The sequence below is a fragment of the Gobio gobio genome (genome assembly GCF_949357685.1).
Source record: "Gobio gobio genome assembly, chromosome: 11".
NCBI classification, from domain to species: Eukaryota; Metazoa; Chordata; class Actinopteri; order Cypriniformes; family Gobionidae; genus Gobio; species Gobio gobio.
The window spans coordinates 29,497,002-29,523,124 of record NC_137104.1 but is presented as its reverse complement, the minus strand read 5'-3'; the positions used below and the strand labels follow the sequence as shown (position 1 = coordinate 29,523,124).

Genomic DNA, 26,123 nt, shown 5'->3' with positions numbered 1-26,123 from the left:
GGGAATGATATACCCACGCCGCCATGCCGAGGGGAGTGCATGCCCACTGGCAGTGACAACTGTCAGGACAAGCAAATTCAAAAGAAATGCCTGAACCACTCCCCCTCTGGTCACATAAGGCTGTCAGTGACAGCATTCCCTACGGTCATAGCCCAAGCTATAAGCCTGAGTAGGAAGCTTCGAACACTTAGAGAAGTTCTACCCAGGCCGCTCAAAGGCCTGGATCCAACCCATTCGAAAGAAGGGGGCTCCTTTAAGGGAATGTGGCTAGGGGGCCCTAGGGCGCCCCAGCCAGCCACTACTGCCACCAAGGAGGCCTAGCTTGGTGCCTTTTAGAACGGGCACTTCAGCCGGGCCATCCCTGTCTGTTCGATAACAGAGCCTCTGGGTACTCGCCTCTTGGAGAGGCATCCAGTCCAAGGGACTGCAGAATGACAATGTCCTCCTCAGACCGGATCTCAGAGACGGGAATCCTGGAGTGCAGTACTCAGCATAGCGCTTTCTACCCTTGCCAGCGAGGGGAGTTAATCTGCTCGATCCTAGGATCTACTGAGCTATTATCAGATAGAAACACTCAGGAGGCCAGACTGGCCTAAAAGCTGATCTAATTGGGAGGCCACCCTAGGGGCCTACGACCACCCGATCAGGCCCAGGCAGCTTCGGCTCACATACGACCCTCCGAAAGGAGGGGAGCTTAAAGGGGGCTGCCCAGTAGGTAAACCAGGTTGCAGGCTGAAATCCCCTCCTTGGGGACCAAGTAGCAGAAGCGACACCAGTCGCGCCAGGGTAAGACCTTACCAGATGCTGCCGGCTAAGGGCCAGATCACTGATAGCAAGTCACCACTGGCTGTCAGCGTTACGCCAGTTAGCAGTCCTCGCACTGAGAACCAAAGACCCTTTTAGGGAGGCCTAGTGAGGCCCATTGTATAATAGGAATATATGCCAGAGAAACCTGAGAAATCAGGTTCAGGAACTTGCTTAGAGGGAGGCCTGGTGAGGCCTACTACCTGATCGCAGTTGAAGCCGACTGTCAAGGTAGCTGAAAAACGGAAACTCGTTTTCTCAGGGAGGCCTAATGGAGGCCTACTACCTGATAGTCAAGCTACAACAGTTAACCGAGCATCCTGACTCGGGAAGTAACCCTCAGGGAGGCCTTGTTAGGCCTACTACCTGATCGCAGTTGAAGCCGACTGTCAAGGTAGCTGAAAAACGGAAACTCGTTTTCTTAGGGAGGCCTAATGGAGGCCTACTACCTGATAGTCAAGCTACAACAGTTAACCGAGCATCCTGACTCGGGAAGTAACCCTCAGGGAGGCCTTGTGAGGCCTACTACCTGATAGCAAGCTTTGCTAACTGCCTGAGCGTCTGACTCAGGAACTCATCCTCAGGGAGGCCTTGTGAGGCCTACTACCTGATAGCAAGCCCTTAGGGCCTGTTTAGCGAGCCTTAGGGGAGGTTTAGTGCTTAGGCCTACCGTCTGGTAGCAAATTAAGCCAGCTGCCCGAGCACCTCTGACTCGGGAACTCACCCTTGGGGAGGCCTGTTGAGGCCTACCACCCGATAACAGGCTTTTTAGGGAGGCCTGTAGAGGCCTACTACCTGACAGCAAGCATTGCTAGTTACCCGAGCATCCTAACTCAGGAACTCGCCCTCAAGGGAGGCCTAGTGAGGCCTACTACCTGATAGCGGGCCTGCAGGGAGGCTCAGTCTACTACCTGCAGGCGACTCGTGCTAACTGTTTCTCATTTTGATGGTCAAGGAGCCCAGAAACATGCCCTCGGGGAGGCCTGGTGAGGCCTACTACCTTATACTAGGAGTTGAATAGGCCTAGTAAGGCCTACGACTCGATAATGGGCCCTTAGAGAGGCCCAGCAAAGCCTTACAATCAGTCTACAGGGAGGCCTAATGCGGCCTACTACCCAGCAGCAGCCTAGCAGTTTGTGTGCTAGCTGGCACATCGACTGGCAAACAGGAGCCTTCCTTCAGGGAGGCCCAGCGGGGCCTGCTACCTTACGACCAGTCTTCAGGGAGGCCTAGTGCGGCCTACTACCCAGCAGCAGCCTAGCAGTTTGTGTGCTAGCTGGCACGGCGACTGGCAAACAGGAGTCCTCCTTCAGGGAGGCCTGGCGAGGCCTACTACCTTGCGACCAGTCTTCAGGGAGGCCTAGTACGGCCTACCACCCAGCAGCAGCCTAGCAGATCCTATGCTAGCTGACACTGCGACTGGCAAACAGGAGTGCTCCTTCAGGGAGGCCTGGTGAGGCCTACTACCTGCCAACGGTTCATCACAACCCACCAAGTGACTGAGCCCAAGCCTGCGCCCTCAAGGGAGGTCTGGTGAGGCCTGCTACCTCATGCCGAGTCTTCAGGGAGGCCTGGTGCGGCCTACCACCCATCAACAGCTTAGCAGCCCATGCTAGCTGACACAGCGACTGGCGAATGGGAGCCTGCCTTCAGGGAGGCCCGATGGGGCCTACCACCTCACAGCAGGCCTGCAGGGACGGCTTCCTGGTGGCAAGAGTGAAAACTGTTATGCTGTTATAACCTTGGGCTGACAGTAGCTTCTCTGCTGGCTGACAAAAATTAACATCCAACTGCTAAATAGGGTTATTAGTTGGGAAATTCTGCTACTTGAAGCCGACATCGTTGGGGAGCAATATATACCGCAATACACATGGGGCCGAACTTTGCAGAGGCCTACCAAGGCTGACTACCTATTTTCCAGGTTGCAGCTAATAAATTGCCAACCTCCCCAACCGTCGGAACTCACTCGCAAGGAGGCCTGTCTCTGAGGCCTACTACCTGAACTGGAGTTTACTGCCACGACTGCCCCAGCTGGCTACTCACAGCCAGCTGGTCCTACAATCCATCCCAGCCTAGCTGGGTGACCCATCCTGGAGGCCTCCAATTCCTTCTGGAGCCAACTGTATAATGGTGCAGTCTTATCGGCAGCGCCTACAAGCACTGGAACCTAATCACATTGTCCATAGCAGGGTACTCGGCAAACCAAACGCCCTGTACCCCCTAAGCGGGGGGAATACCACATACGCCACCCACCACATGGAGGTCCTAGCTTTAATAGCGGCCTACCATACCGTGCAAGGGCGTCAGCCATGGCAATGCTCTGGCTACAAGGGAGCTCACGACCAAACCAACATAAACAAAGGGTTGAAAAGTGCTGCTCGACCCGAGCCATGGGTGAGGCAGAATGATACAGAGCTAGGAGTGGAGGTACTCAAATCTACCCTGCCTTGTCAGGGGAGTACTATCAACTGGCCAGGGCATATACAGGAAGGGCCAGCGCCTGCCAAAAAACTGGCGGCCTCTAGAAACTAGCTCTGGAAAGCCGGGCTGAGCTATGCATACGGAATTTTCGTATCTGCATGAAAAACGCCTCAACCCTGCCCCACGACTACTGGCTAAGTCGCTATCAATTCTGCACAGCACCAACCTGCATTACTAGAAAAAGCCCCAGAACGCAGGTAAGGGGGCGGGCCTTGGCCGGACTACTCTACACAAGAGGAGGCTACATTAGGGACAATAATAAAGCTAGATTCAAAAAAGGAACAGCTACCCGGAATTCAGACGCTTCTTGGCGTGCATCTCCGTAATCCCTAGAAAGCCTAGGCCAATCTAGATCTGTACCCGAGGTCCATAAAAGGGCCGCTACTATTGCACCATGCAAAAGGGGCACTCGGGTAGAAGTGCCAGTCGTTAAATAGATCTGGCTCTAGATCTAACTGTAGTTCTAGCATGGTCTAATCCTGTATTCTCCAGAATATTTACACTGAGAGAAGATACAGACCGCCTTACCCTGAGGCGGCTACCAGTTAGCAGCTTAATACTAGGAGGAAAAAATGCCTAGCCTTCTCTTAACACAAAGAACCCTTCTTTTTATATAACCGCTACACACCCGCAGGAAATGAGTGGCATTCCCAGCGCTAATTCTAGCGCATCTTAGCTTTTTAGGTCTGGGAATAAAAAGGGCTGTACAGCTCTCACAGCGTGTACCATATATAGTGTTTGCTGGCTTCCACTAGCAATACTAGCTCTTATTTATACCAAGCTTAAGCAACTGGTAAATAATATTTTATCGTTCTAGCCAACCTAACAGGGGAACTACAGGCCCTAGGAAATATCCAACGATCCACAGCGACCCCCGAAGCCCTCTACAGGGAGCATAAGTCAGAAAATATATAATATTTTTCCCTCTTATAGGGGACTTACCCGCTCGCCTGCGGCGCGCCATGATATCCACCCACAAGCTTAATTCACATGTATGCTTAGGTGTACCACTACCACGGGCCTGAGGGGGCGCACTCACAAACCAGCCAGGCGGGCCCTAGCACATCATCGTGGACCCACCTAGGCCGGATGTAAGAAGCGCCTGGGGAGATGATGAAGAAGAGGAGTGAGGGTCAATGTAATTTCTCATCTCACCCTCAGGGAGGAGATCCATCATGAACGCTGACTGCGTTTTGTGATACACAGCTCCTACTTCTCCCTGGAGTCCGCCTCTCTGTGCCCCACCCCCGACTGTGGGGGGCGCACGAGAGGCAATGCTGGCCATTGGGCCCTGTCTCCGGTCCTCGGACCGTGACGCCTCCCGCCTGCCTGGGACCCGGATCTCAGTGGCATGCAGGTCCTCAGACGCTGCCAAATGTTCGCTATTCCTCGGCGATGCTGGCCCTCAGGCCCAGACTCTGCCTGTTGCGCAACCACCGCATCAGGAAAAACCTTCCCTGATCGAGATCCCTCAGCAAACCGGCCTGGTGCACATGAAACACCGCCATGGTGTAAGAAGTAGCACCGGGCTGACCTGCTGCTGTGTATGCCCTGCCATTAAAATGACACATCGTTTAAGTGGCAGGGTTGGAGCGCTCAGCTTCCCAGAGATAAACATCCCATTAATCGGAGGCAACGACACATACCCATATTCTACCATCCTCCCGACATCAGCGGCATACTGCTGATGTCATACCGCTGATATCAGTGAACATGAACCGAACATAGGTTATTCCATGCCCTCTCGATCTAATTAGGAAGATCAGGAAGGAATGAAAGCCCAACTGAGCCAATGATTATGGCTGGGGAGAGATCGATCGTTTATTCCAACATGAGCGATCTCTCCTCTAACGCGACAACACAGCGGCCGCAGCCCGCCTCTAGCGCGTTTCATAACATTCAACGGCTCAGCATACACAGTCGGGATGGCTGAGAAGATTAATCCTCCTTCTCACAGCCATCCCTAGAGCACTTGCAAACAAGTCTCGTCAGCCGCCAGATCGTCAAAGGGAAGAATGCCTTCCCGTGACGATTTAGCGAGCTCTATCCGGGAAACCATGACGTGCGTCCGCGCTCAGCCTCGGCATGAACGGGGACCGCATCATCAGTCTCGGATGCCAAACCCTCTTCCCTCAGGAAGAGAATCAGACGAGAGCAGAGCGATCTCAGATTGACAAACGCTCACATTATACAAACAAACAGACAACTCGATAAGAGCTGACTGTGCATGCTCTTGATCCCAGGCAGAAACACACAGCTTGTGTGTATACAATAATGAATTTGGATTACCTTAACTTGAAGCAATTCAGACAAAACAGTCCCTGAAGACGAAGAAGCGGTGTCATGTTGGCAAGGCGCCCTTTTATACTTCCTGGTCGCACCTTGATGACATCATAGGCTGTCGCCGGTCAATAGGATTGCCGTGATTCGATAGTAGTTCAGACACCTGTCACGCTGGAGGCGTTCCCCCGTAGCGTCAAACTGACGCAGCGCGAGTTCCCTTTCGGTAGGGAACTGAAGAATATTCGTTACATCCTATACTGTATTCTAAAATGATCTGATATTAACTTTTGCATGGATTTTATTGAAAAAAGCTTAGGCTCATGTAACCAGTCTATTTTTGCAATATTTCACGGTGTGTCTGTGAAACGCTGAGGTACCGTAGGGGTTTTGTGCGCGCGTGAACACAAAGTACCTCACGCGGGAAACACTTAATGTAATGCATAAATGCAAGTAACAAACGTAAATCAAGCATAGTCCACGAAGTGTTGGCGAAAAAACACATTATCGGACCGGAGAGGATAATATGGAATTTCTTCCAGAAAACTTCTTGCACAAAATAAATTCAAGCACTTTCAAGGACCTGTATGTATGTTTATTTTCAGTCATGTCATTGTACTCAGCCCTCTCTTTCTGCACAAGGGAAAGATGATCGTGTTGGTTCTTTACTGCTTCAGACATTGTGTTATCTGGGAGGTTTGCACTTCATATCAGCTGCTCGTTGCTCGCTGCTCGTGTATCAGCCACCAGGGTTGCCAGGTTTTCACAACAAAACCCGCACAATTGCTACTCAAAACTAGCCCAAAACAAGCCCAATCACGTTTCAGGGGGGCTTCTCCGGTAAAAATCGCATTTCAGGGGGTAAAATATGTGTTTTTTTGGCATGGTTGCCTACTAAAATTCACATTCCCAGGGCTAAATATCACATAATTGGGGTCGCTTCAACCCGCGGACATGAAAAACAGCGGACTTGGCAACACTGAGCCACGCTTCCCTTAGAGGGCGGGACAATAACAAAAGAGAAACACGCCTCTGCTGCATGCTAGAATCTCCTAAAAACAAGGCGATTTCAACCTCAAAGTGTATGCTTTTAAATATACCAATACTGCTATCTCAAACATGGAGAGGCTTCTTCATGATCTCAACTAACAGATTCGGCAAAAAAGCGAAAATCACCAATTTTGAAAAAAAACGTTTCATTCTCATTTTGCTCGAAACTTGTGCTGCCGACTTGTGTCCCTGGTTGCCGTAACGGGTCACATATGTGTGGGGGTCTGAGAGACTTACGCAGGGAACTGGAAGGGGCAGCAACCATGGCGTTTTCCAAGTACGTCGTTCCATATGTGACCGACTGAAAGGGAACGTCTCAGTTACATATGTAACCCTCATTCCCTGAAGGAGGGAACAGAGATGTACGTCCCGTCGCCACAGTTGCTGTACCAACACTGTACAACCGAGTCACTGGCTCGGCTCCTCAGCGAAAAACAAAGGTGCATTGCATCTGCCTCCGTATTTATACCCGTACTGCGTGAGATGCAAATATTTTATGCCAATGTGCATTGGCTCGTTAAGTTGTGCTGTTGCAATAGTTAGAAATGCTAATTTACTTAAAGGAACATGCCACTTAAAAAAAAAAAATAGCCTCATTTTCCAACTCCCCTAGAGTTAACCCCTAGGAGTCTGAGCATCATGTTTGTTTTCTTTAATTTGCAAAAGCAAAACATTTTGTTTTTATTGTGACTGTACACTTAACAGATTATAATGATGTATAACACTTGCCTGAATGATAAAAAAAACGATAGAGTTATTTGAGTCTCTTTGGCACTGATAAGAAAAAAAGAGAACCGATCACGCCGGGAACAACCGCCGACTCGAGAGGGTTTTAAACAGTTGAGTTTTACTATTTTCGAATCCATTCAGCCGATCTCCGGATCTTGCGGTAGCACTTTTAGCATAGCTTAGCATATATCATTGAATCTGATTAGACCGTTTTTCCTATTTAAAACTTGACTCTTATGCTGTTCCCTTTCAGTCGGTCACGTTCGACGTACGTCGGAACTGACCGACAAATTGGGATCTGTTTTCAGAGACCAATCTACTTCGAGTGTTTAAAAACAAGCAAAAGATTGCCATGCGATTCACGCATTCCACGCACCGCCCTGCAGCGCGGGTATAAATAAGGAAGTGGAATGCTTGATCATTGCTTTCTACTTTGGAGCCAAACAGTGCATCATTTCGCTGTTTCTACGAAGAGTCTTATTTGAGTCTCGTGAGAAGGACTGCTGTTCCAGTGCGGGTGTGACGGCGCGTTTCAGCGGAGATAAAGAGCTGGTTTTGTTGGCTGGCTGGTCATTCAAACTGTGTTTCTGGATGCGGTTGTTTCCTGTCCTCATTTGACGGCCACGATCTTTCTCACATATAAACACGTGAGATTGTGTTCGTGGGTGATCCATGCTCTCTCAGGAGAGCATGGTCACGTCAGCGCGTTGTTCGTCTCACCTTTTTCGTCAGGGCTTGAGCGTTCAGCGTGCCCTGTGCCGTCGGGCGCCGGCTGACAGCGGGAGTTGTCACGGCAACCCAGCTCGTCACTCGCCGCTGTAGATGCGCGGTCGAGACTATGAAACCTCAAACGGGGTTGAGTCCCTTTGCCTATTCCCCAATCTAGTTTCTTTTCTTGCAAAAGCCAAAAAAAGGGCTACTTCGGCTAATAACCCTTGGTGACCTGAGGATTACAGTGGTGCTTTCCCGCCGGGTACATCTCCGTGGGCCCCCACTCCTCTATCGCATCACAAGCATGCTGAGACTGTGTTCGTGGGTCGTTCATGTTCTCTCATGAGAACATGACCACGTCGGTGCGGTGTTCGTCTTGCCTTTTTCATAGGGCTTGAGCGTTCAGCACGCCGTGTGCCATCGAGTTTGACGGCCACGTGCACTGTCTCACAAGCCTGCTGGTAGCTTACAGATGGGATTGCTGGTCCTTTTAAAAAACAAGGGGACCTAGTGTTTCATTTGGGGCTCTGGCAGAGGACAGATGTCAATTGCTGCATCGGAGAGAGGGCTGTTATGCGCTGGAAATGATGATGCTGAGTTTCCCACTATAATAGTGTGTGCTCTTGCTGAATCAGATTCAGAGTTGACAGCCATGCTTTCCCGGGTGGCTGAGGCGTAGTGCAACGCGTAAATCGCCTTGAATGCCCCCGTGCCTTTTTTCCCGGATGGGCATTGGAAAAATTAGCAGTATGGAACTATTTGGTGTCAAAATATGGAACACCAAAAGGGCCAAAATCTGTATAATTTTTTCCCTCTCTCACTACCCACTGTCCTGCATGCACGAGGGTAGTCCCGACCCAGGGGTTATGCAGGAACTGCGTGCGGCGGTGGACATCGCTCTCCGGGCGACGGTATTCACCGCACGCTCCCTGGGTCAGGCGATGTCCACACTAGTGGTCCAGGAACCTGGGGCTAAACCTGGCAGATATGCGTGAGTCCGACTAAGTTCGGTTGCTCAACGCCCCTATCTGTCAGGCTGGCCTCTTTGAACTTTGCCCTGCAGTTCTCGGTGGCCCAGAAGCAGACAGAGGCGGTTTCAAAAAAAATAAAAAAAAACATCCTGATTCGTAGCACCTCTGCCTGCTTGTCGCTGAGGGCGCCCCCCTGTGTCCGCCTCTGCCCCTGCGAAACCCAGACAGCAGCCTCCATCTGGAAAGCAGGGTTCCGCACATAAGGGAGGCGCCCAACCCGCTCAGGGCCTCGCTAGTCTACAAGCAAGCGTAAGGGCAAGCAGCCCTGAGACGGGCAGCCCAGGGAGAACAGGAGCTGCTCCGAGGGATTGGGTGTCCGCACCCCTCCCCCACCCCACGGAGGAGGACCGGGGGGCCCCGACAGATGTCAATACTCTGCCGCTTGCTCTCCGGAGTCCAGCGGAAACCACATTTTCAGAGCAGTTTCCTCTTTCCCTGGGCACCAAGAGGGCCAGGTTGGCAGTGTGCGACGCCCCCCGGGCCTTGCCACTCCTTCCCTCCCCTCCCCTCGCCTGGGGGCAGCAGTGTGCGGCTCGAGGACACCTCCAGACCTTCTCACCCACACTCTGCCCCACCCTAGAACACTCAGACAACACTCCGGGCCGCCTCCGGGCCTCCCGAGTCGGGTCTGTCTGTTCCACCTCGCTGCCCCACCCCGGGTATGTCTGTGGTGCCGTTGGTCCCGCTTTTTCAGTCTCTGGGGTCTTGGCTACAGCTCCCCAGGCAGTCTCACTAGCTCATCCGTACCATCAGACTGGGCTACGCGATTCAGGCTTGGATGCACTGGCACACAGCTGGCCCCGGGACCCACGCAAGTATGCGTTTCTCCCAGTGAGCCTTCTTGCACAGACCCTGTGCAAAGTCAGGGAGGACGAGGAGCAGGTCTTGTTAGTTGCGCCCTACTGGCCCAACCGGACCTGGTTCCCAGAACTAACTCTCCTCGCGACAGCCCCTCCTTGGCCGATTCCCCTGAGGAAGGACCTTCTTTCTCAGGGATGGGGCACTCTATGGCACCCGCGTCCAGACCTCTGTAAACTCCATGTCTGGTCCCTGGACGGGATGCAGAGGTTCTAGGTGGGCTACCACAGGCAGTTGTAGACACCATCTCTTCTGCTAGAGCCCCCTCTATGAGGCGCCTCTACGCTTTGAAGTGGAACCCGTTCGTTGAATGGTACTCTTCCCACTGGGAAGACCCCCAAAGGTGTTTGGTTAGTGTCGTGCTTTCTTTCCTCCAAGATGGGCTGGAGCGAAGGCTGTCTCCCTCCACCCTCAAAGTGTACGTCGCAGCAATAGCGGCGTATCACGACGCAGTTGAAGGTAAGTCCTTGGGGAAGCACGACGTCCTCAAAGGTGCGAGGAGGCAAAATCCTCCTCGTCCAAACTCGTTACCCTCTTGGGACTTGGCTCTAGTGCTCAGAGAACTTCAGAGCCCTCTCTTTGAGCCTTTGCAGTCCATAGAGCTTAAAATCCTGTCAATGAAGACAGTGCTCCTGACCGCTTTGGCCTCTATCAAGAGGGTAGGGGACCTGCATGCACTTTCGGTCAACGAATCGTGCCTAGAATTCGGGCCGGACAACTCTCACGTTGTCCTGAGACCCCGGCCTGGATACGTGCCCAAGGTTCCTACCACTCCCTTTCGGGACCAGGTGGTGAACCTGCAAGCGCTGCCTTCGGAGGAGGCAGACCCAGCCCTAGCTTTGTTATGTCCCGTCCGGGCTCTTCGCCCTTACATAGACCGAACTCAAAGCTTTAGTACCTCAGAGCAACTCTTCGTCTGTTACGGAGGCCAGCAGAAGAGAAAGGCTGTCTCCAAGCAGAGGTTAGCCCACTGGATAGTGGATGCTATCTTCTTGGCTTACCAGTCACAAGACGTGCCTTGCCTGTTCGGGTTGCGAGCACACTCAACAAGGAGTGTTGCTTCATCCTGGGCGCTGGCTCAAGGCGCCTCGCTGACAGATATATGTAGAACTGCGGGCTGGGCGACACCTAAAATGTTCGCTAGATTCTATAGCCTCCGTGTAGAGCCGGTATCTTCCCGCATCCTCGCCCCCAGTGGCCAGTAGCGCTAATTGCCCGTTCTAAGTGTCGGCTTGCAACGCCATTCCCGCCCTCTGGGCCGTATACGTGCATTTATTGTCTCCAGTTGTGTTCCCCGGAAACGGCTAACCCTGTCAAGCTCCTCCGTCACCCCTTCGGTGCCAGACGTTGCGGCCGTCTGACGCCAGGCCTGCATCTGTATGCTTGTGAAACGTGCGTGTAGGCTGGGTTCCATATGTAGCGGTTCTCTCACGGCAACCCCATATGTGTATTCTTCCACAGTACCTGCTACCCTACTTGGCTAGCTCTGTGTCTTTCCCTTGACAGAGCCTGCTCTGTCATCTCTGGGCATGTTTTTCCCCCCTGGAACCAGGCTGGAACCACCCCAGAGACAGCCATATGTTGCACTACCCTGCCAGGTTAGTCCTTATGTGTATTTCGCCACCAATCCTTCCACTGAAAGGGAACGTCTCTGTTACGTATGTAACCCTCGTTCCCTGAAGGAGGGAACGAGACGTACGTCCCGTCGCCAGGTGCTGCGCTTCCGCTAGAAAAAAGCAATGATCAAGCATTCCACTTCCTTATTTATACCCGCACTGCGGGGCGGTGCATGGAATGTGTGAATCACATGCCAATCTTCATTGGCTCGTTTTTAAACACTCAAAGTAAATTTGTCGGTCAGTTCCGACGTACCTCTCCATTCCCTCCTTCAGGGAACAAGGGTTACATACGTAACCAAGACGTTACATTATGTGCTAAGACAGACGATAAATGAAAAGTTGCGATTTTCTAGGCCGATATGGCTAGGAACTATACTCTAATTCCTGCATAATAATCAAGGAACTTTGCTGCCGTACCATGGGTGTAGCAGGCGCAATGATATTACACAGTGCCTGAAAATAGGCTAACTTCCGTCAAAATAACCAACGTGACAACCTGCTTGCACAGGGAGCGTGCTGGGGACTATTTTCAGGCGCCCATGGAACGGCAGCAAAGTTCCTTGATTAATATGCAGGAATGAGAGTAAGACCTGCAATTAAAGGGGTGATGAAATGAGAAATCAACTTTCCCTTGAGCTTTTGATATATAAGAGGTCATGGTAGCCTAATATAAGAATATCCTGTAAGTTTCAGAGCTGAAAACTTTCTTGTTAGTCAAAGAAAAGCTTTTATAGACACCAGACCCAGAAAACGATATTGTGCTTCATCCTTACGTCATCGTGCGACGAAACACCGCCTGTACAGAATAATAAGCACTGGTAATTCAGTAGCCCCGCCGACCGACTCATTGAGCTGGTCGGATTGCGTTAGCCAGCAGCAATAAACATGCCAAGGATATCACGATATTGCCATACCTGGTTGTGGAAGAACACAGTCGCTGCATAAGCTTCCTTCGGATCCTAATATTAGGAATATGTGGTTGTACTTTATTTTTAATGAAGTTCCAGCTCACGTGGGGATTTGCAGACATATTGAGATTGAAACACAATGCTGTTCCATCTATATTGGACCCGACAGGAATGGTGCAGCACACTTATGTGAGTAAAACATGTTTTTTATACGTGATAGTATTGCATTTTTATAGATCGTTTGTTATGTGTACAATTGTGTATTGATTATGTCTAGGCCTACGTTTCTATCCAGTCACACGAGAGACTTGTTGTAACGTTATGTGTGTGTGTCCGCACGAGTGAGTGTGTGTCCGCCTGAGTGTGTGTGTGTGTGTCCACGCGAGTGTGTGTCCACGCGAGTGTGTGTGTGTGTCCGCGCGAGTGTGTGCGTGTCCGCGCGAGTGTGTGCGTGTGTCCGCGCGAGTGTGTGCGTGTGTGTCTGCGCGAGTGTGTGTGTGTGTGTCTGCGCGTGTGTCTGCGCGTGTGTGTGTCCGCACGAGTGTGTGTGTGTGTGTGTGTGTGTCCGCGTGAGTGTGTGTGTCTGCGCGAGTGTGTGTGTGTGTGTGTGATTTAGTGTTTGTTTGATATTTTGCGAGTTCTCTGAGCATTTCCCACAGAAGATTCCTGGGACAGACAGTAGCTGAAGCTCATTAAATATGCAAATATTATCCAATCCTAGCCGTGGGCGTTTACTTCCAAGTCTTCAGTTCGGCACGCCCATCAAATCCTAGTGTTTCTCAGAGAGCCTCAAAACCAAGGCAGAAAATAGCCTATTACTTATTCATTATGATGTTTTTGAATGTAAAAACCACATAAACGCCATAAGTTGACTTCAGACAACAGTATAAAATTTTTTTAAAAGCCAGTTCATGACCCCTTTAAGGTCTTAAATGACATTATTTAGGCTCTTGACAAAGGATATACTTGTGCATCACTTTTATTGATTTATCTAAGATATTTGGGGTGGTTGATTTTAGCATATTGAAATCTAGACTGATAGGATTGTCTAAGGGTGTACTCACACTAGGCACGGTTGCCTTGTACCGTGCCCGAGCGCGATTATCCCCCCTCCCCACTCCCCCGCTGGCCTGCACTCACATTGCACTTAACGTACCGGGCCGGAGCACGCTTAAGTCATTCACGATGCAACTTTTTGTTTTGAAGAAGACAGGAAGAAAAGCGCTTTCGCTAATTGACTGCCTAATACATTTATCATTTATGCCGCGCTGCGATTTTCACTTGATTGCACTGCACGTATCAGAAGATTATTACGGAGGCAGCTGACTTTGATGGAGGGATTTGCAGCTTTACCCGCAAACTTCAATTCATGTTCATCAATAAGGTGAGAACCAGAACCATTATAAACCTAAATATAATTGAATTAATTGAAAAGTGTATCCAAGTAGTAATAGCTGTGTGCTATCATTAAGATAGCAAACACCAAACTGTTCCATGATCCGGCGCGGTTAGCGCTCACACTGCATGCGAACCGCGCCCGAGTCCAACTGAACCGTGCTCTGGCCCACCTCTTCCAAGCGGGCCAGGGCCGGCTAATAGAGCCACGCCCGGGCACGGTTCGGAGCACTCACACTAGTCAAACGAACCGTGCTTTGGTGGTAAAATGCACTCGGGCACGGTTCAAACTGGCTAGTGTGAGTACACCCTAAAAGCACTATATCCTGGTTTAAAAATTACTTAATGAACAGGACACAGTGGGTACCCTGAAGAAGGCTCTCAAGCTGTGTTACGTCCCTAGTCAGTCTAGGGTTAAAAGGAACTTGTAACAGAATAGGATTGGTGTGATGTGTGGAAGCAGCAAGGTTCAGTTCTCAACCCTAATGCTTTAACAGAACAACTGCAAACAACTCACTGTAACAATTAAGATCTTTTATTGTAATATGGGAGGATTCAGGCTTCAAGAGGGGGCAAGGCCAAAACAACAAACATGTGGAGTGACAGCAATAAAGCCAATGCCTCCTTCTCAATTGTGCTGTAATTCTGTTGACACTTAGAAAATTTCTTAGAGAAAAAAGATACAGGATGTTCAATTCCCACTAGATCTTCCTGCAGCAGAACTGCCCCGGCTCCCGTTGCGCTGGCGTCCACCTGTAACTTGAAAGGTGATGCAAAATTGGGAGCAGAGAGAACAGGAGCAGTACAAAGAAGGTCCTTAGCAGCATTGAAAGCACTTGTACATTCTGATGTCCACACAAACTTCCTAGATGTACTTAGGAGGTCAGTAAGAGGTGAAACAATGGCAGCAAAGTTTCTGCAGAAGCCACGATAGTATCCGGCCATTCCTAAGAAGCGCCTCAGCTCACGCTTATTAGTCGGTGTAGGAAATTCAACAATTGCAGAAACCTTAGCCTCTACTGGTCGCACTTGACCCTGTCCCACACATTTACCAAGGTATACAACTACAGCTTTAGCAAATTCACATTTCGCTAAGTTTAAGGTCAGTGAAGCATCAGCTAACCGTCCAAACATTTAATCCAACTTGATCAAGTGATCTTCCCATGAGTTGGAGTACACCACAACATCATCCAAATAGACTTCAGTATTCTGTAACCCTGACAATACTCTGTTCATGAGTCTTTGAAAGGTGGAAGGTGCATTTCGCATGCCAAAAGCGATGACCGAGTATTGCAGGAAATTATCAGGGGTTACAAATGCTGATATTTCTGAAGCACGAGGTGTTAAGGGCACTTGCCAGTACCCTTTTAACAAGTCTAATTTAGTGACATAACGTGCACTACCAACCCGGTCTACACAATCTTCCATCCTTGGAAGTGTAAAGGAATCTGGTTTGGTCACAGCATTGATTTTGCGGTAGTCCGTACAAAATCTGAAAGTGGAGTCAGATTTGGGGACCAATAGACAAGGGGAACTCCACGGACTTTGACTAGGCACAGCCAAACCATGATCAAGTAGATACTGAACCTCATATTTCATAAAGTCACGTTTCCTTGGGTTTACTCGATAGGGGTGTTGCTTAATTGGTTGATTGTCTCCTACATCAATATCATAACATAGTACGGTAGTTTGAGACGGCACATCAGCGTAAAGGGTAGGGTATTTACAAATCAAACTGCTAATGGCTTCAAACTCACTTGCAGGCAAATGAGAAAGGCAGGACTCCAAGTTAGCCAAATCAGCAGAATTCTGCAAGCGGGCACAAGAAGTTTGAGCATCTCTTGCCACCAACCCATCCTCCTCAGGGTAATATGCTGGAGGCAAAACTATGGTCGACACAGGTACTGGCTTATGGGAATTCACTGCATCCCCATTTCGTGCAACATAAGCCTTTAACATGTTCACATGACATAGCCTGCTTTTACGCTTCCGATCAGGCGTGCAGATCACATAGTTGGTATCACTTAGCTTTCTTTCTACTGCATGAGGTCCAACGAACCTAGCCTGCAATGCGGAGCCAAGTACAGGAAGCAGAATAAGCACAGAATCACCAGGCTCAAAAGTACGTCTCACACTTTTACGATCATACTGCACTTTCATTTTGGTCTGTGAGTTAGCAAGGTGAGCTTTTGCAATCTCACAGGCTTTGTGAAGTCGTTCACGAAAGGAACTGACATAGTCAAGGATAGACATGGGTGAAGAACTCTTTGACAACAGTTGTTCACTGATCAACTTAAGAGGACATCTCACGGTGTGCCCAAACACCAGCTCTGCCGGACTGAATCCCAGTGATTCCTGGACACTCTCTCTTGCAGCAAACATAATCAAGGGTAAACCTTCAACCCACTCTTTACCAGTTTCAATACAAAACTTCCGGAGCATCGACTTGAGGATCTGATGGAATCGCTCCAATGCACCTTGGGATTCCGGGTGGTAAGCACTGGCCAATTGGTGCTTGATACCCAACTCATTCAACATCTGTGAAAATACTTTAGATGTGAAATTAGTGCCTCGATCTGACTGGATCACCTTTGGTAGGCCAAAAGTGGAGCAGAACTTAATGAGCTCTTGAACAACTGTCCGAGCTTTAAGAGTGCGGAGTGGCACTGCCTCAGGGTAACGGGTCGCGGCACACATGATAGTCAGAACATACTGGTGACCTGACTTTGATTTTGGCAAGGGCCCTACACAGTCAATGATTAGTCGTTCAAACGGTTCCCCAAGAACTGGTATCGGGTGAAGTGGAGCTGGCGGAACAATTTGATTTGGGTTACCTGCTAATTGACAAGTAGGACAGGAGCGCACAAATTTGGACACGGATGACTTTAACCCAGGCCAGAAAAAATATTTGGAAACACGATGGAAGGTTTTTGTCACCCCTAAGTGTCCTGATAAGGCGTTCTCATGAGCTAGTTGTAAAACTTGTGAACAATAATCAGAAGGTAGTACAATTTGATGAACCTCTTGCCAATTCAGGTCAGAATGCGGAGGCCTCCACTTGCGCATTAATACTCCATCCTCCCAAAAATAAGCTACTGTAGCATCTGGCACTTGATTAAGGTCCACCACAGCATCGATGCAAGGAGCTAGGGAAGGATCAAACATCTGAGCAGCAGTCAAGTCTTCTTTACAAACTTTTAGAGAACAATTTGGTAAGGCCTTCGACTCCATAGGTTCTGGAACAAATTCAGTCACAACACTCAACTCACATTTCTCAGGCTCAGAGAAAAGAAAAGTGTCTGACAAGTCCACCATGTTTTCAAATTTCTTTGACTGTGCACGTGTCACAACACAGGCAGGAAATGCTGCAGAAAACTGGGCAGAAAGATCAGACAACCCAACACTAGGATTGTGTACTACAATAGGTCTAGGAAAAACCTTACCACCAGCAAGCTCATTTCCCAGGATAAGACTGACACCATCTACAGGTAACCGTGAGCACACACCCAGTGTAACTGGTCCTGTGACAAGGTCAGACTTCAAGCATACCTTATGGAGGGGAACATTAACACATCCCATTTCACATCCACGAATTAAAACATCACTACCAGTATATGACTCGGCTGAAAAGGGTAACATCTCCTCCAAAATCAGTGACTGTACCGCTCCTGTGTCCCTCAGAATCCTTACTTGCTGCTGGTTCTCTGAATCAGGCAAAAGGGACACGGAGCCAAAAGAGAGAAAAGGTTGGTAAGCAACAGCATCCAAATCATTTAGCTCTGGTACAGATTGTACTAGAGCTACATTCTTGGGCTTGGAAGAGACACTTTTCTGTTTCCAAGCCTTACACTCTGAAATTAAATGACTTGGATCAAGACAATAAAAACAGACCCGCTTGTCCCCTGTACGCTTAGGACTGGATTTACGTCTACCGCCAACAGACATCTCTGATTTGGCAACATGAGCAGAAACCTGAAATGGTTCGGAGCTCTCCTTAACTGAAAACTGACTTTTAGTCTGACGTGTAGAAGAAAACACGTTATGGTGCGTCAAAACAAACTCATCCGCTATAACAGCAGCATCAGCCAGGGCTTGCACTTTTTGTTCATTCAAATGGACAACAACATTGTCTGGGAAACAAGCTTTAAAATCCTCCAACAAGATTAACTCCTGGAGCTGATCAAAAGTAGTGATCTTACTAGAAACACACCATTTCTCAAAAAGTGCCTTTTTCTCTCGTGCAAATTCAACATAAGTTTGTCTAGCTGTTTTTGCGTGAGATCTAAACTTTTGGCGATAAGCTTCTGGCACCAATTCATATGCTCGCACCACAGCAGCCTTCATTGCATCATAACTGAGAGATTGTTCAATGGGTAACGCAGCTGAAACTTCTTGTGCTTTACCTGTCAAATTACATTGTAGAAGTAGAGCCCACATATCCTTAGGCCACCGGAGCTTTGCAGCGACTCGTTCAAACGCTGTAAAGTATGAGTCTACTTCGGTCTCTCTAAATGGCGGCACGAGTCTAATATATTTGCTGACGTCAAAATCAGATTGCGACTCGGAAGGGGAATCAGAGGAACTATTATTAGGGGTCTGCGCAGAATCTCCTATTGACAATCTAGCTGATGGCCCTAACAGACGAACACGAGGTGATGGAGTGGGTCTATCACGTAACCTCAAAGCCTCCATCTCATTTCCATGTCGCTCACTATCCCTCGCTCGTTCAGCTTCTACCAGTCTAAGCCGAATACGCTGTGCCTCACATTCTTGCCGTTTTAATTCAATATCTAACTCTTTTAGCTTAACTGCCAATACAGTATCAGAAGAAGAATCTTTCGAATCGATATTGAGAAAAGAATCAAAGCCCACAACCCCAGATTCTTTCCCTATACCTCCATCTGGTTCGGCCAAAATGCCAGCTTCGACCAGCTCCCCAGATAACGCCCCTTTGATAACCTGTTTAGTCGCCTCTTTAGGTATATTAATGTTAAAGAAGTCTGCTATGGAAATTAAATCCCTTTTACGACAACGATTATATACTTCCCAAGTGGGAAGTAATGTAAACGAGATTAAGTCAAAATCCATAACTTAAGCACTAACTTCTCCCACATCAAAAAGAGCAAAAACAAAGAGAAAAAAAGACACTTACCATCTACCGAACTGATCATCTACCAATGGAGTGGTTTCCAACGTTGTTACAACCAACAAATTCAATTTGTTACCGATAGACGAGCCCCCAAATTCTGTTACGTCCCTAGTCAGTCTAGGGTTAAAAGGAACTTGTAACAGAATAGGATTGGTGTGATGTGTGGAAGCAGCAAGGTTCAGTTCTCCACCCTAATGCTTTAACAGAACAACTGCAAACAACTCACTGTAACAATTAAGATCTTTTATTGTAATATGGGAGGATTCAGGCTTCAAGAGGGGGCAAGGCCAAAACAACAAACATAAAACCTCTAACTACGATAAGGGAGAAACTAACTAAACTACCAAAGAAAAGAAAAACAAATACAATACAAATACGCTAACTCCCTAACTAGCTTAAACAGGAGAAAAACAGAATACAAAGAAAATGGCACCCACCTCTCTACTAATCCTTTCCCCAAATAGTTAACAATATAAACGTAACAGATAACAGACCATAACAAAAGTAGGTACAAACAGAATAACTTACAGAATAACAAAAGGGTTCTCTTGTCGTAGGCGCCAGTTACCACAAGAACATTAACACAATGGAAAACTCAGTCAACAAGGGTTCTCTTTAAAGAAAAGAAAGAAAACTAATAACATTAAAGTTGAGAAGCGAAGCCTCACAGAGCAGCCCTCCACACACACACACCCTGCTCAGTGGAAAGGTGCTGCTTAAATCCCCACAGTCTCCTCTCCTCCTCCAATCACAGCAGATCAATCACTTATTGGAGTCAAGTGGCAGCCATTACTTCCTGCTTACAGGAAATAGAGAGAATAGGAGAAGGGAACACAAAAGCAAAAACGTCCTTGGACGTAACAAGCTGAAACGCGTTGGATATTTATTAAAGCTCCCCTTACCACAATGGGCTTCATGCACACTCTCTTCCGCATTCCAAGTCAGCCAGCTAGGTCACTTCCGGTGCGCGTAGCGTCAATAGCAGCTATGGCGTTTTTCACCCGGTCGCTTCAAGATCTACCTAGGATGACGGTCAACGACGTGAGTCGAATAATCCAAACACTGTGTCATACATCGACAACAAAGAAGGAGAAGGGCTTCAAGCTATACGTTTCAAGCTACATTCATAATTATGAAGGTAAGATCTAACGTTAGACGTGTAGTGTTTATATTCCCTTAGCATGCATGCTATGTAACGCTAGCGCAGTAAGTGAAAATTGTATGTGTCTGTCTAATATTGTGTGTCAATCACGTACATTTTCCTAACGCCATTGTCAATCTCAGTTTCAAACAAGGATTCAAACACAGGAGAGGTAACCATTAGGGCTGAGTGCTACCGATCAATGAGGAAAAGCCAAAAGCCTCACAGCTTGAGTGTAAGGGAAAGTTATCCTACAGGTTCAGAGCAGGCTAGTTTATGAGACAGGTTCTGTTCGTCAGATCAAGTTTCTGTGAATCATCGCATGTGATTCTGCTAAAAGCTATTTTAAATACATATTTTGATTCATATACCATCAATAACACTGGTGTGTTAGAATATTTATCAATATTTAAATATGTACGCTAAGCACTGGGATTCACAGAAACTGAGTTCTGTTTTGTTACGTCTTTGACACACGTTCTGTGTCCCTTGTTATTTAAATGAGTAGAGTGAGAATAATAACAATAATAATAAATAATAATTTGGCTACAATTTTTACCTCCCCCAAATTTAGTTGTTTTTTTTATTTTGCTTTGTAAACATTCTCACTGTACTCATCCATTCTCCTTTTAAAAAACTGTACTTTTATTCTATTGTAACATATTTTTGTATTTTCACAGATTGTGTTTAGGGATGCCCGTCCTGTACAGCTAGAAAGCTGCCAGTGTAGCTGTGTGGCAGGTACAGCTTTGTGTAATCATGTTGCAGCTCTGTTGTACCAGACTGCACATTATTGCCAGCTGAGTATCACCTCTGTTCCCCCAACACACAGCTGCACAGAGACTGAACAAAAGTGGCATAAGCCAAGAACCATGGTAACGTTTCTAAAAGAGTACTTTGATTAAATTGATGAAAATGTGTGTTTATTGATATCCTTTTTTGTTTACATGCAGGGTGTTAAACCTGGTCTGGTCAATGACATGGTGATTCTTTCAGCCAGACCCAAGGAACGAAAACTGGTAGAAGGCATCAGGTTAGTACTGTTGATATTATCATAAGTTGGCTTGAACTTCTTCCTACTCATTTTTGAACATGGGAAATAGTTTTTACTGTTATGTACAATAATTTTGGAAGCTTGTACTGAGAAGTCCATGTACTTACTTATTTGTTATTTTAATTGTATTGTATATATGTAGGTTTGTATGCTTTATGTATATTCATTTTTTTTTTCATGTTCAAATAAATAAACTAAACAATAAACAATCATTAAAGACTTTTTCTGTAGTAATCATATCAGTGAGACCTCAGATAAAGTAATCGTGTGATACATTGCATTTCAACATTCATTGTTAGCATTTTATGCTCTCAGTTGTTCAAGCAAGAAAGTCAAAAACATCCCTTCAGACTTTTTAACATAAAAATCATTAATTTATATTAATTTAGTTTGTTGGTACAACTTATGTATAACTAACTTAATGGCTCTTTTTTTTTTGTCTTTTCCATAGGAGCAACTTGTATAAGGGTGTCAGTTCACCTCTGCCTGAACTTTCCACACTCAGGGTGGATGAAGTGTACCGTGATCTTCCAAGTAATGTGGCTCCGCTAATAACAACTATGGCTATGGACATTAATGTTCCTCTGGTTGACTCTGCATTTGGAAAAGTGCAAGAAGGAAGCGTGCTATCTTATCACATGCCAGCAAAGAGAGTGCCGAAAACATGTCCACACACAGATGCTCCTTCTCTCCCACAGCTCCCACTTCATGGTTACAGGCTGGGGCCCTCTACCTGCTCTTTTGTCTGCACTGAACATCAGCAGCACCACATGATGTCCCTGGAAACAACATTAGAGACAGCACACAAAATTGCCTATGGTACAAAAGAGCAGAGTTCCTGCATTGAGTGGCACCAACTAAGGCGGCCCCGCATCACCTCCTCCAAATTCAGAGAGGTCTGTCACACCAGGGCACAGAGCTCTGCTGAAAATCTGGCAAAAAGGCTTCTGAGACCTAGCCATCAGACTGCAGACATGCGGAGGGGGCTTGACATGGAACCTGCAGCAGTAGAGGAATACTGCAGAGCAAGGGAGGTTAACCACTATCCCTGTGGCTTCCTTATCCACCCTGACGCACCCTGGATAGGGTCATCACCTGATGGCATTGTGTATGATCCAAAGGGACAGTCTGTGTTTGGCCTTGTTGAAATTAAATGCCCCAATGTAGCAAGCTATGTTGACTGCCCATATATTAAGATCAGTGAGGGTAGACACACATTGAGAAAATCGCATGCATACTTTTGGCAGATCCAGGGCCAGATGTTGATTTCTGGTTTGGACTGGTGTGACTTTGTTGTCTACGCACAGGAAGACATGTTTATTCAGAGGATTCCCAGAGACATTGAAATGACCAAAACAATGAAAGAAAAAATAGACCATTTCTTTTTTTATTGCTACCTCCATGCTTACCTAGATAATTAGGCTATTAACATCTATCACACTTTAACAACCTTCTGTAAATATTTCTCTTACTGTCAGTTCTAATTATTTCATATATATTTGTACATATGTTTGGTTCAAGTTTTATTGTTCATTTTTAGAAATCTATACACAACTGGAACTGATACATATTTTTGTCCATTCCCGGGTTTGGGTGTTTGTTTTTTACACCTTCAGTTTCTGACACATCAATGAGAGGCATGTAATGTATATTATATTTCATAGTACTGAAAATATTGTAGTGTGTGTATATATTATTAATTCATTAAATTACATGTTCCTTCCTATGAATGTTATTTTGTTGTTGTTTTTTTAGGTAATGGTTCATAACAACATGAAGCAAATTTAACACAAGTCAAATCATTGTAACTATTTATTATGTAAACATTAATCAGTTTATTATACAGATAGCTTGAAAGCACCGATGAACAAAAGTACTTATAAAATACAAATGATTCAGTACTTATATTCAAAGAGTATGTGCAATGTACAGCAGTGCATAAATAACATGAGGTACTATAAAATGCAATTTATAAAAAGTAATATACAAAGGTACATTTAAACAAAGTGGTTATAAAACTTTAATAAATAACCTATGGCCATTTGTATACATTTGCAAAAGTTAACAATAAACTGATTAGATAGATTTCTAGACAAATTGTGGTCAATTTTATACATTTAAAAAAAATAAATAACTATTTACAGACACTGTGTTTCTCACAGAACAAGTGCTATGCTGGTTTCTTTGCCCAAGCCTTTACAAGAGGCCCGTTTTCATAGTTTGTCAGGAGACAAGCAACAGCATACAGCTGATTAATGTTGCCAAAAAGCCGAAGTGGAATCTCTGTGTCAAAGAACTTGTGTTCCTTAACACGGCGTATTAGACGCTCAACATGCACCCTGAGGCGTGCAATTGTTTGAGTCTCCCTGACATCACAGGCAGACATCTGGGACCTTCCAGAGAGAAATGCTGGCCTATAAATCTTGCAAGGGACAAGGTCATCAACAAGGAAACCTCGGTCAACCATAATGGCCATCCCAGGTCTCAAAAGGGAGAGAATTCCAGACTCTCGTGTGATTTGTTTGTCACTGATGGAACCAGCATACAGTGGAGAGATAAATGTGACCGCCCCATGTGGAGCCACTCCGAGCAGCCCTTTCAGCGTACAGTGGGACTTGTATGCAGAGAACAGTTCACTCTGGAGAAGAGGTGATGAAGGGCACTGGCACCTCAGCTCCGTACAGTCCAGGATGACTGTAGTGTCTGCATAGTCCTTGAACTCAGCTGGCAGATGTTCCCTTATTTTCTCCTCTGGTATCCAGATCCTCACAGACCCTAACACAGTGTACAGAAAGTTGCTCCACGTTGTGATGATCCGACTGACTGTGGACTGGTGGACTCCATACCGGTCAGCAAGGTCACGTTGTTTTGAACCCAGCGCAAGGTAGTTGAGAAACAAGAACATCTCATCAATGGGCTGCAGGGAACGAGTCTGTTCAAAAGAAAAAAATTTACATTGAGAGCAATGTTCATTATCCCTGAACTTTAAGTTGTATTGTATGGTCCATGTAAATAAGTACTTACTACAGTGGAACTCGGCTCTGTAAAGGTGCCTCTCTGTGCTTGAGTCACACTGACCATATATGGCAGCGAGGGTTCTATTAAGGCCCAGAATCTCATCAGCAGGTCATAGGATGCAAATCTAAACGAATACAATTTAGATATTAGCATTTATATCTTGTATCATCATTTTATATTTTATCATTTTTAATTTTCAAATAGTTTGTCATATATCGGGACTTAAATAATGTTTATCAGTCATTCTGGGAGACACATCCAAGTGAATAGGGAAATAAATTATACATCAATATTGCTATGAAATATTAGATATTATGAAAATGTCAATTATTACTCCCATTATTCTCTCTCTCTCTCTCACACACACCACTACACTATCTCGCGCTCTCTCTCTCTCTCTCACACACACACACACACACACACACACACACACACACACACACACACACACACACACACACACACACAACCATATCTGTTGCTGCAAAAGTACTACAGAACAATCAGTATGTTTGACAATAACACCGATGCAAGGATACTGACAAAAGTTTAGACAAGTCAAAGTTTAGTTTAGTCCATCTAGTTACATCTTACCTTGTGAAAAAACGTATGTCCTTGTCTGAGGCAGCAAAACGATGAATCCCAAACCGCTGACTCATTGTCAGCTTGTCGACTTGTTCCCTCAGCTTCAGGATCTCCTCTCTGAGAGACATGTTGTCCTCAAGGGCTAAATCAAAAACGGCAGGATCTGGAGCAGAAGCGTAGTCGTGGTCCATGAGGATATCAGCCACCTTGCACGCTGTGTTATCTCGCGACACCGCTGGCGGCGGCCGCTCTCTCCTCTCCCATACCCCCGGTCTTGAAGTGGGAAGGGTGAAATTGTTCCACTCAAACAATGCTGGAACAGCTCCCTTAACTAATAGCCGTCTCCCTGTCTCGGACCCTGGCTCACGAACATCCTCCTTTTTAAAATGCCGGCTACATACTCGGGTATGGGGAGTAACTGTAAAGTTGTCCCTCCGGATAGCGACAAGCCATTTTCACCTTATTTCCGCATCAGATGGAAATGTGTGAAAACTAAGTACTTTGTTGTACTTACTTGAGGCTTGACACAGAGGCACACAACAATGTTCAGCTGTAGTGCTGTCGGTTCGCTGGAATTTAAACGTTTTCTTTGCCATAACGCTATCACTTGGGCCTTGGGGACAAAAAAATCACCTCAGCAGTATGAAAGCGGAAGTAGCTTAGCTGGCGGAGATTTTAGCGGAAGTACGTAATCGCCTGCGTGTGCATATAGCCTATTGTTGCTTCACCAGCCTCTCTTCTTGATTTTTTTCATCTTTTACATTGTCTGTGTCTTTCACATTGGAGACGGGTTCTCTGGAGTGACGAATCATGCTTCTCTGTCTGGCAATCCGATGAACGAGTCTGGGTTTGGCGTTTGCCAGGAGAATGGTACTTGCCTGACTGCAATGTGCCATGTGTAAAGTTTGGGGGAAGGGGGATCATGGTGTAGGGTTGTTTTTCAGGGGTTGGGCTTGGCCCCTTAGTTCCAGTGCAATTAACTCTTAATGTTTCAGCATACCAAGACATTTTGGACAATTTCATGCTCCCAACTTTGTGGCAAAAATTTGGGGATGGCCCCTTCCTGTTCCATAATGACTGTGCACCAATACACAAAGCAAGATCCATTAAGACATGGATGAGTGAGTTTGGTGTGGAGGAACTTGACTGGCCTGCACAGAGTCCTGACTTCAACCCGATAGAACACATTTGGGATGAAAGATGTGGAAAGTGGCCTTCTCGTCCAACATCAGTGCCTGACCTCACAAATGCACCTCTAGAAGAATGGAAGAAAATTCCCTTAAATACACTCCTAAACCTTGTGGAAAGCC

General features: G+C 46.8%; 3 protein-coding genes across 3 annotated transcripts in view; 2 read left to right on the top strand and 1 right to left on the bottom strand.

Moving 5' to 3' along the window:
• thrb (thyroid hormone receptor beta) overlaps positions 1 to 26,123 on the top strand; it is a 403,412-nt gene that overhangs the window by 315,707 nt on the left and 61,582 nt on the right. The gene's annotated exons all lie outside the window — the stretch shown is intronic.
• On the top strand, positions 19,954 to 22,945 carry LOC307133952 (uncharacterized protein). Its single transcript, XM_079829348.1, has 4 exons — positions 19,954 to 20,153; positions 20,837 to 21,031; positions 21,110 to 21,189; positions 21,662 to 22,945. Exons 1-4 carry the CDS (start codon positions 20,148 to 20,150, stop codon positions 22,629 to 22,631), a joined length of 1,251 nt encoding a protein of 416 aa, XP_079685474.1. The 5' UTR covers positions 19,954 to 20,147; the 3' UTR covers positions 22,632 to 22,945.
• Positions 23,009 to 25,526, bottom strand: LOC307133953 (putative nuclease HARBI1). The gene is made up of 3 exons (XM_079829349.1): positions 24,823 to 25,526; positions 24,235 to 24,352; positions 23,009 to 24,142 (listed from the first exon to the last, which is right to left on the bottom strand). The coding sequence occupies exons 1-3, from the start codon at positions 25,002 to 25,004 to the stop codon at positions 23,381 to 23,383; spliced, it is 1,062 nt and encodes a 353-aa protein (XP_079685475.1). The 5' UTR covers positions 25,005 to 25,526; the 3' UTR covers positions 23,009 to 23,380.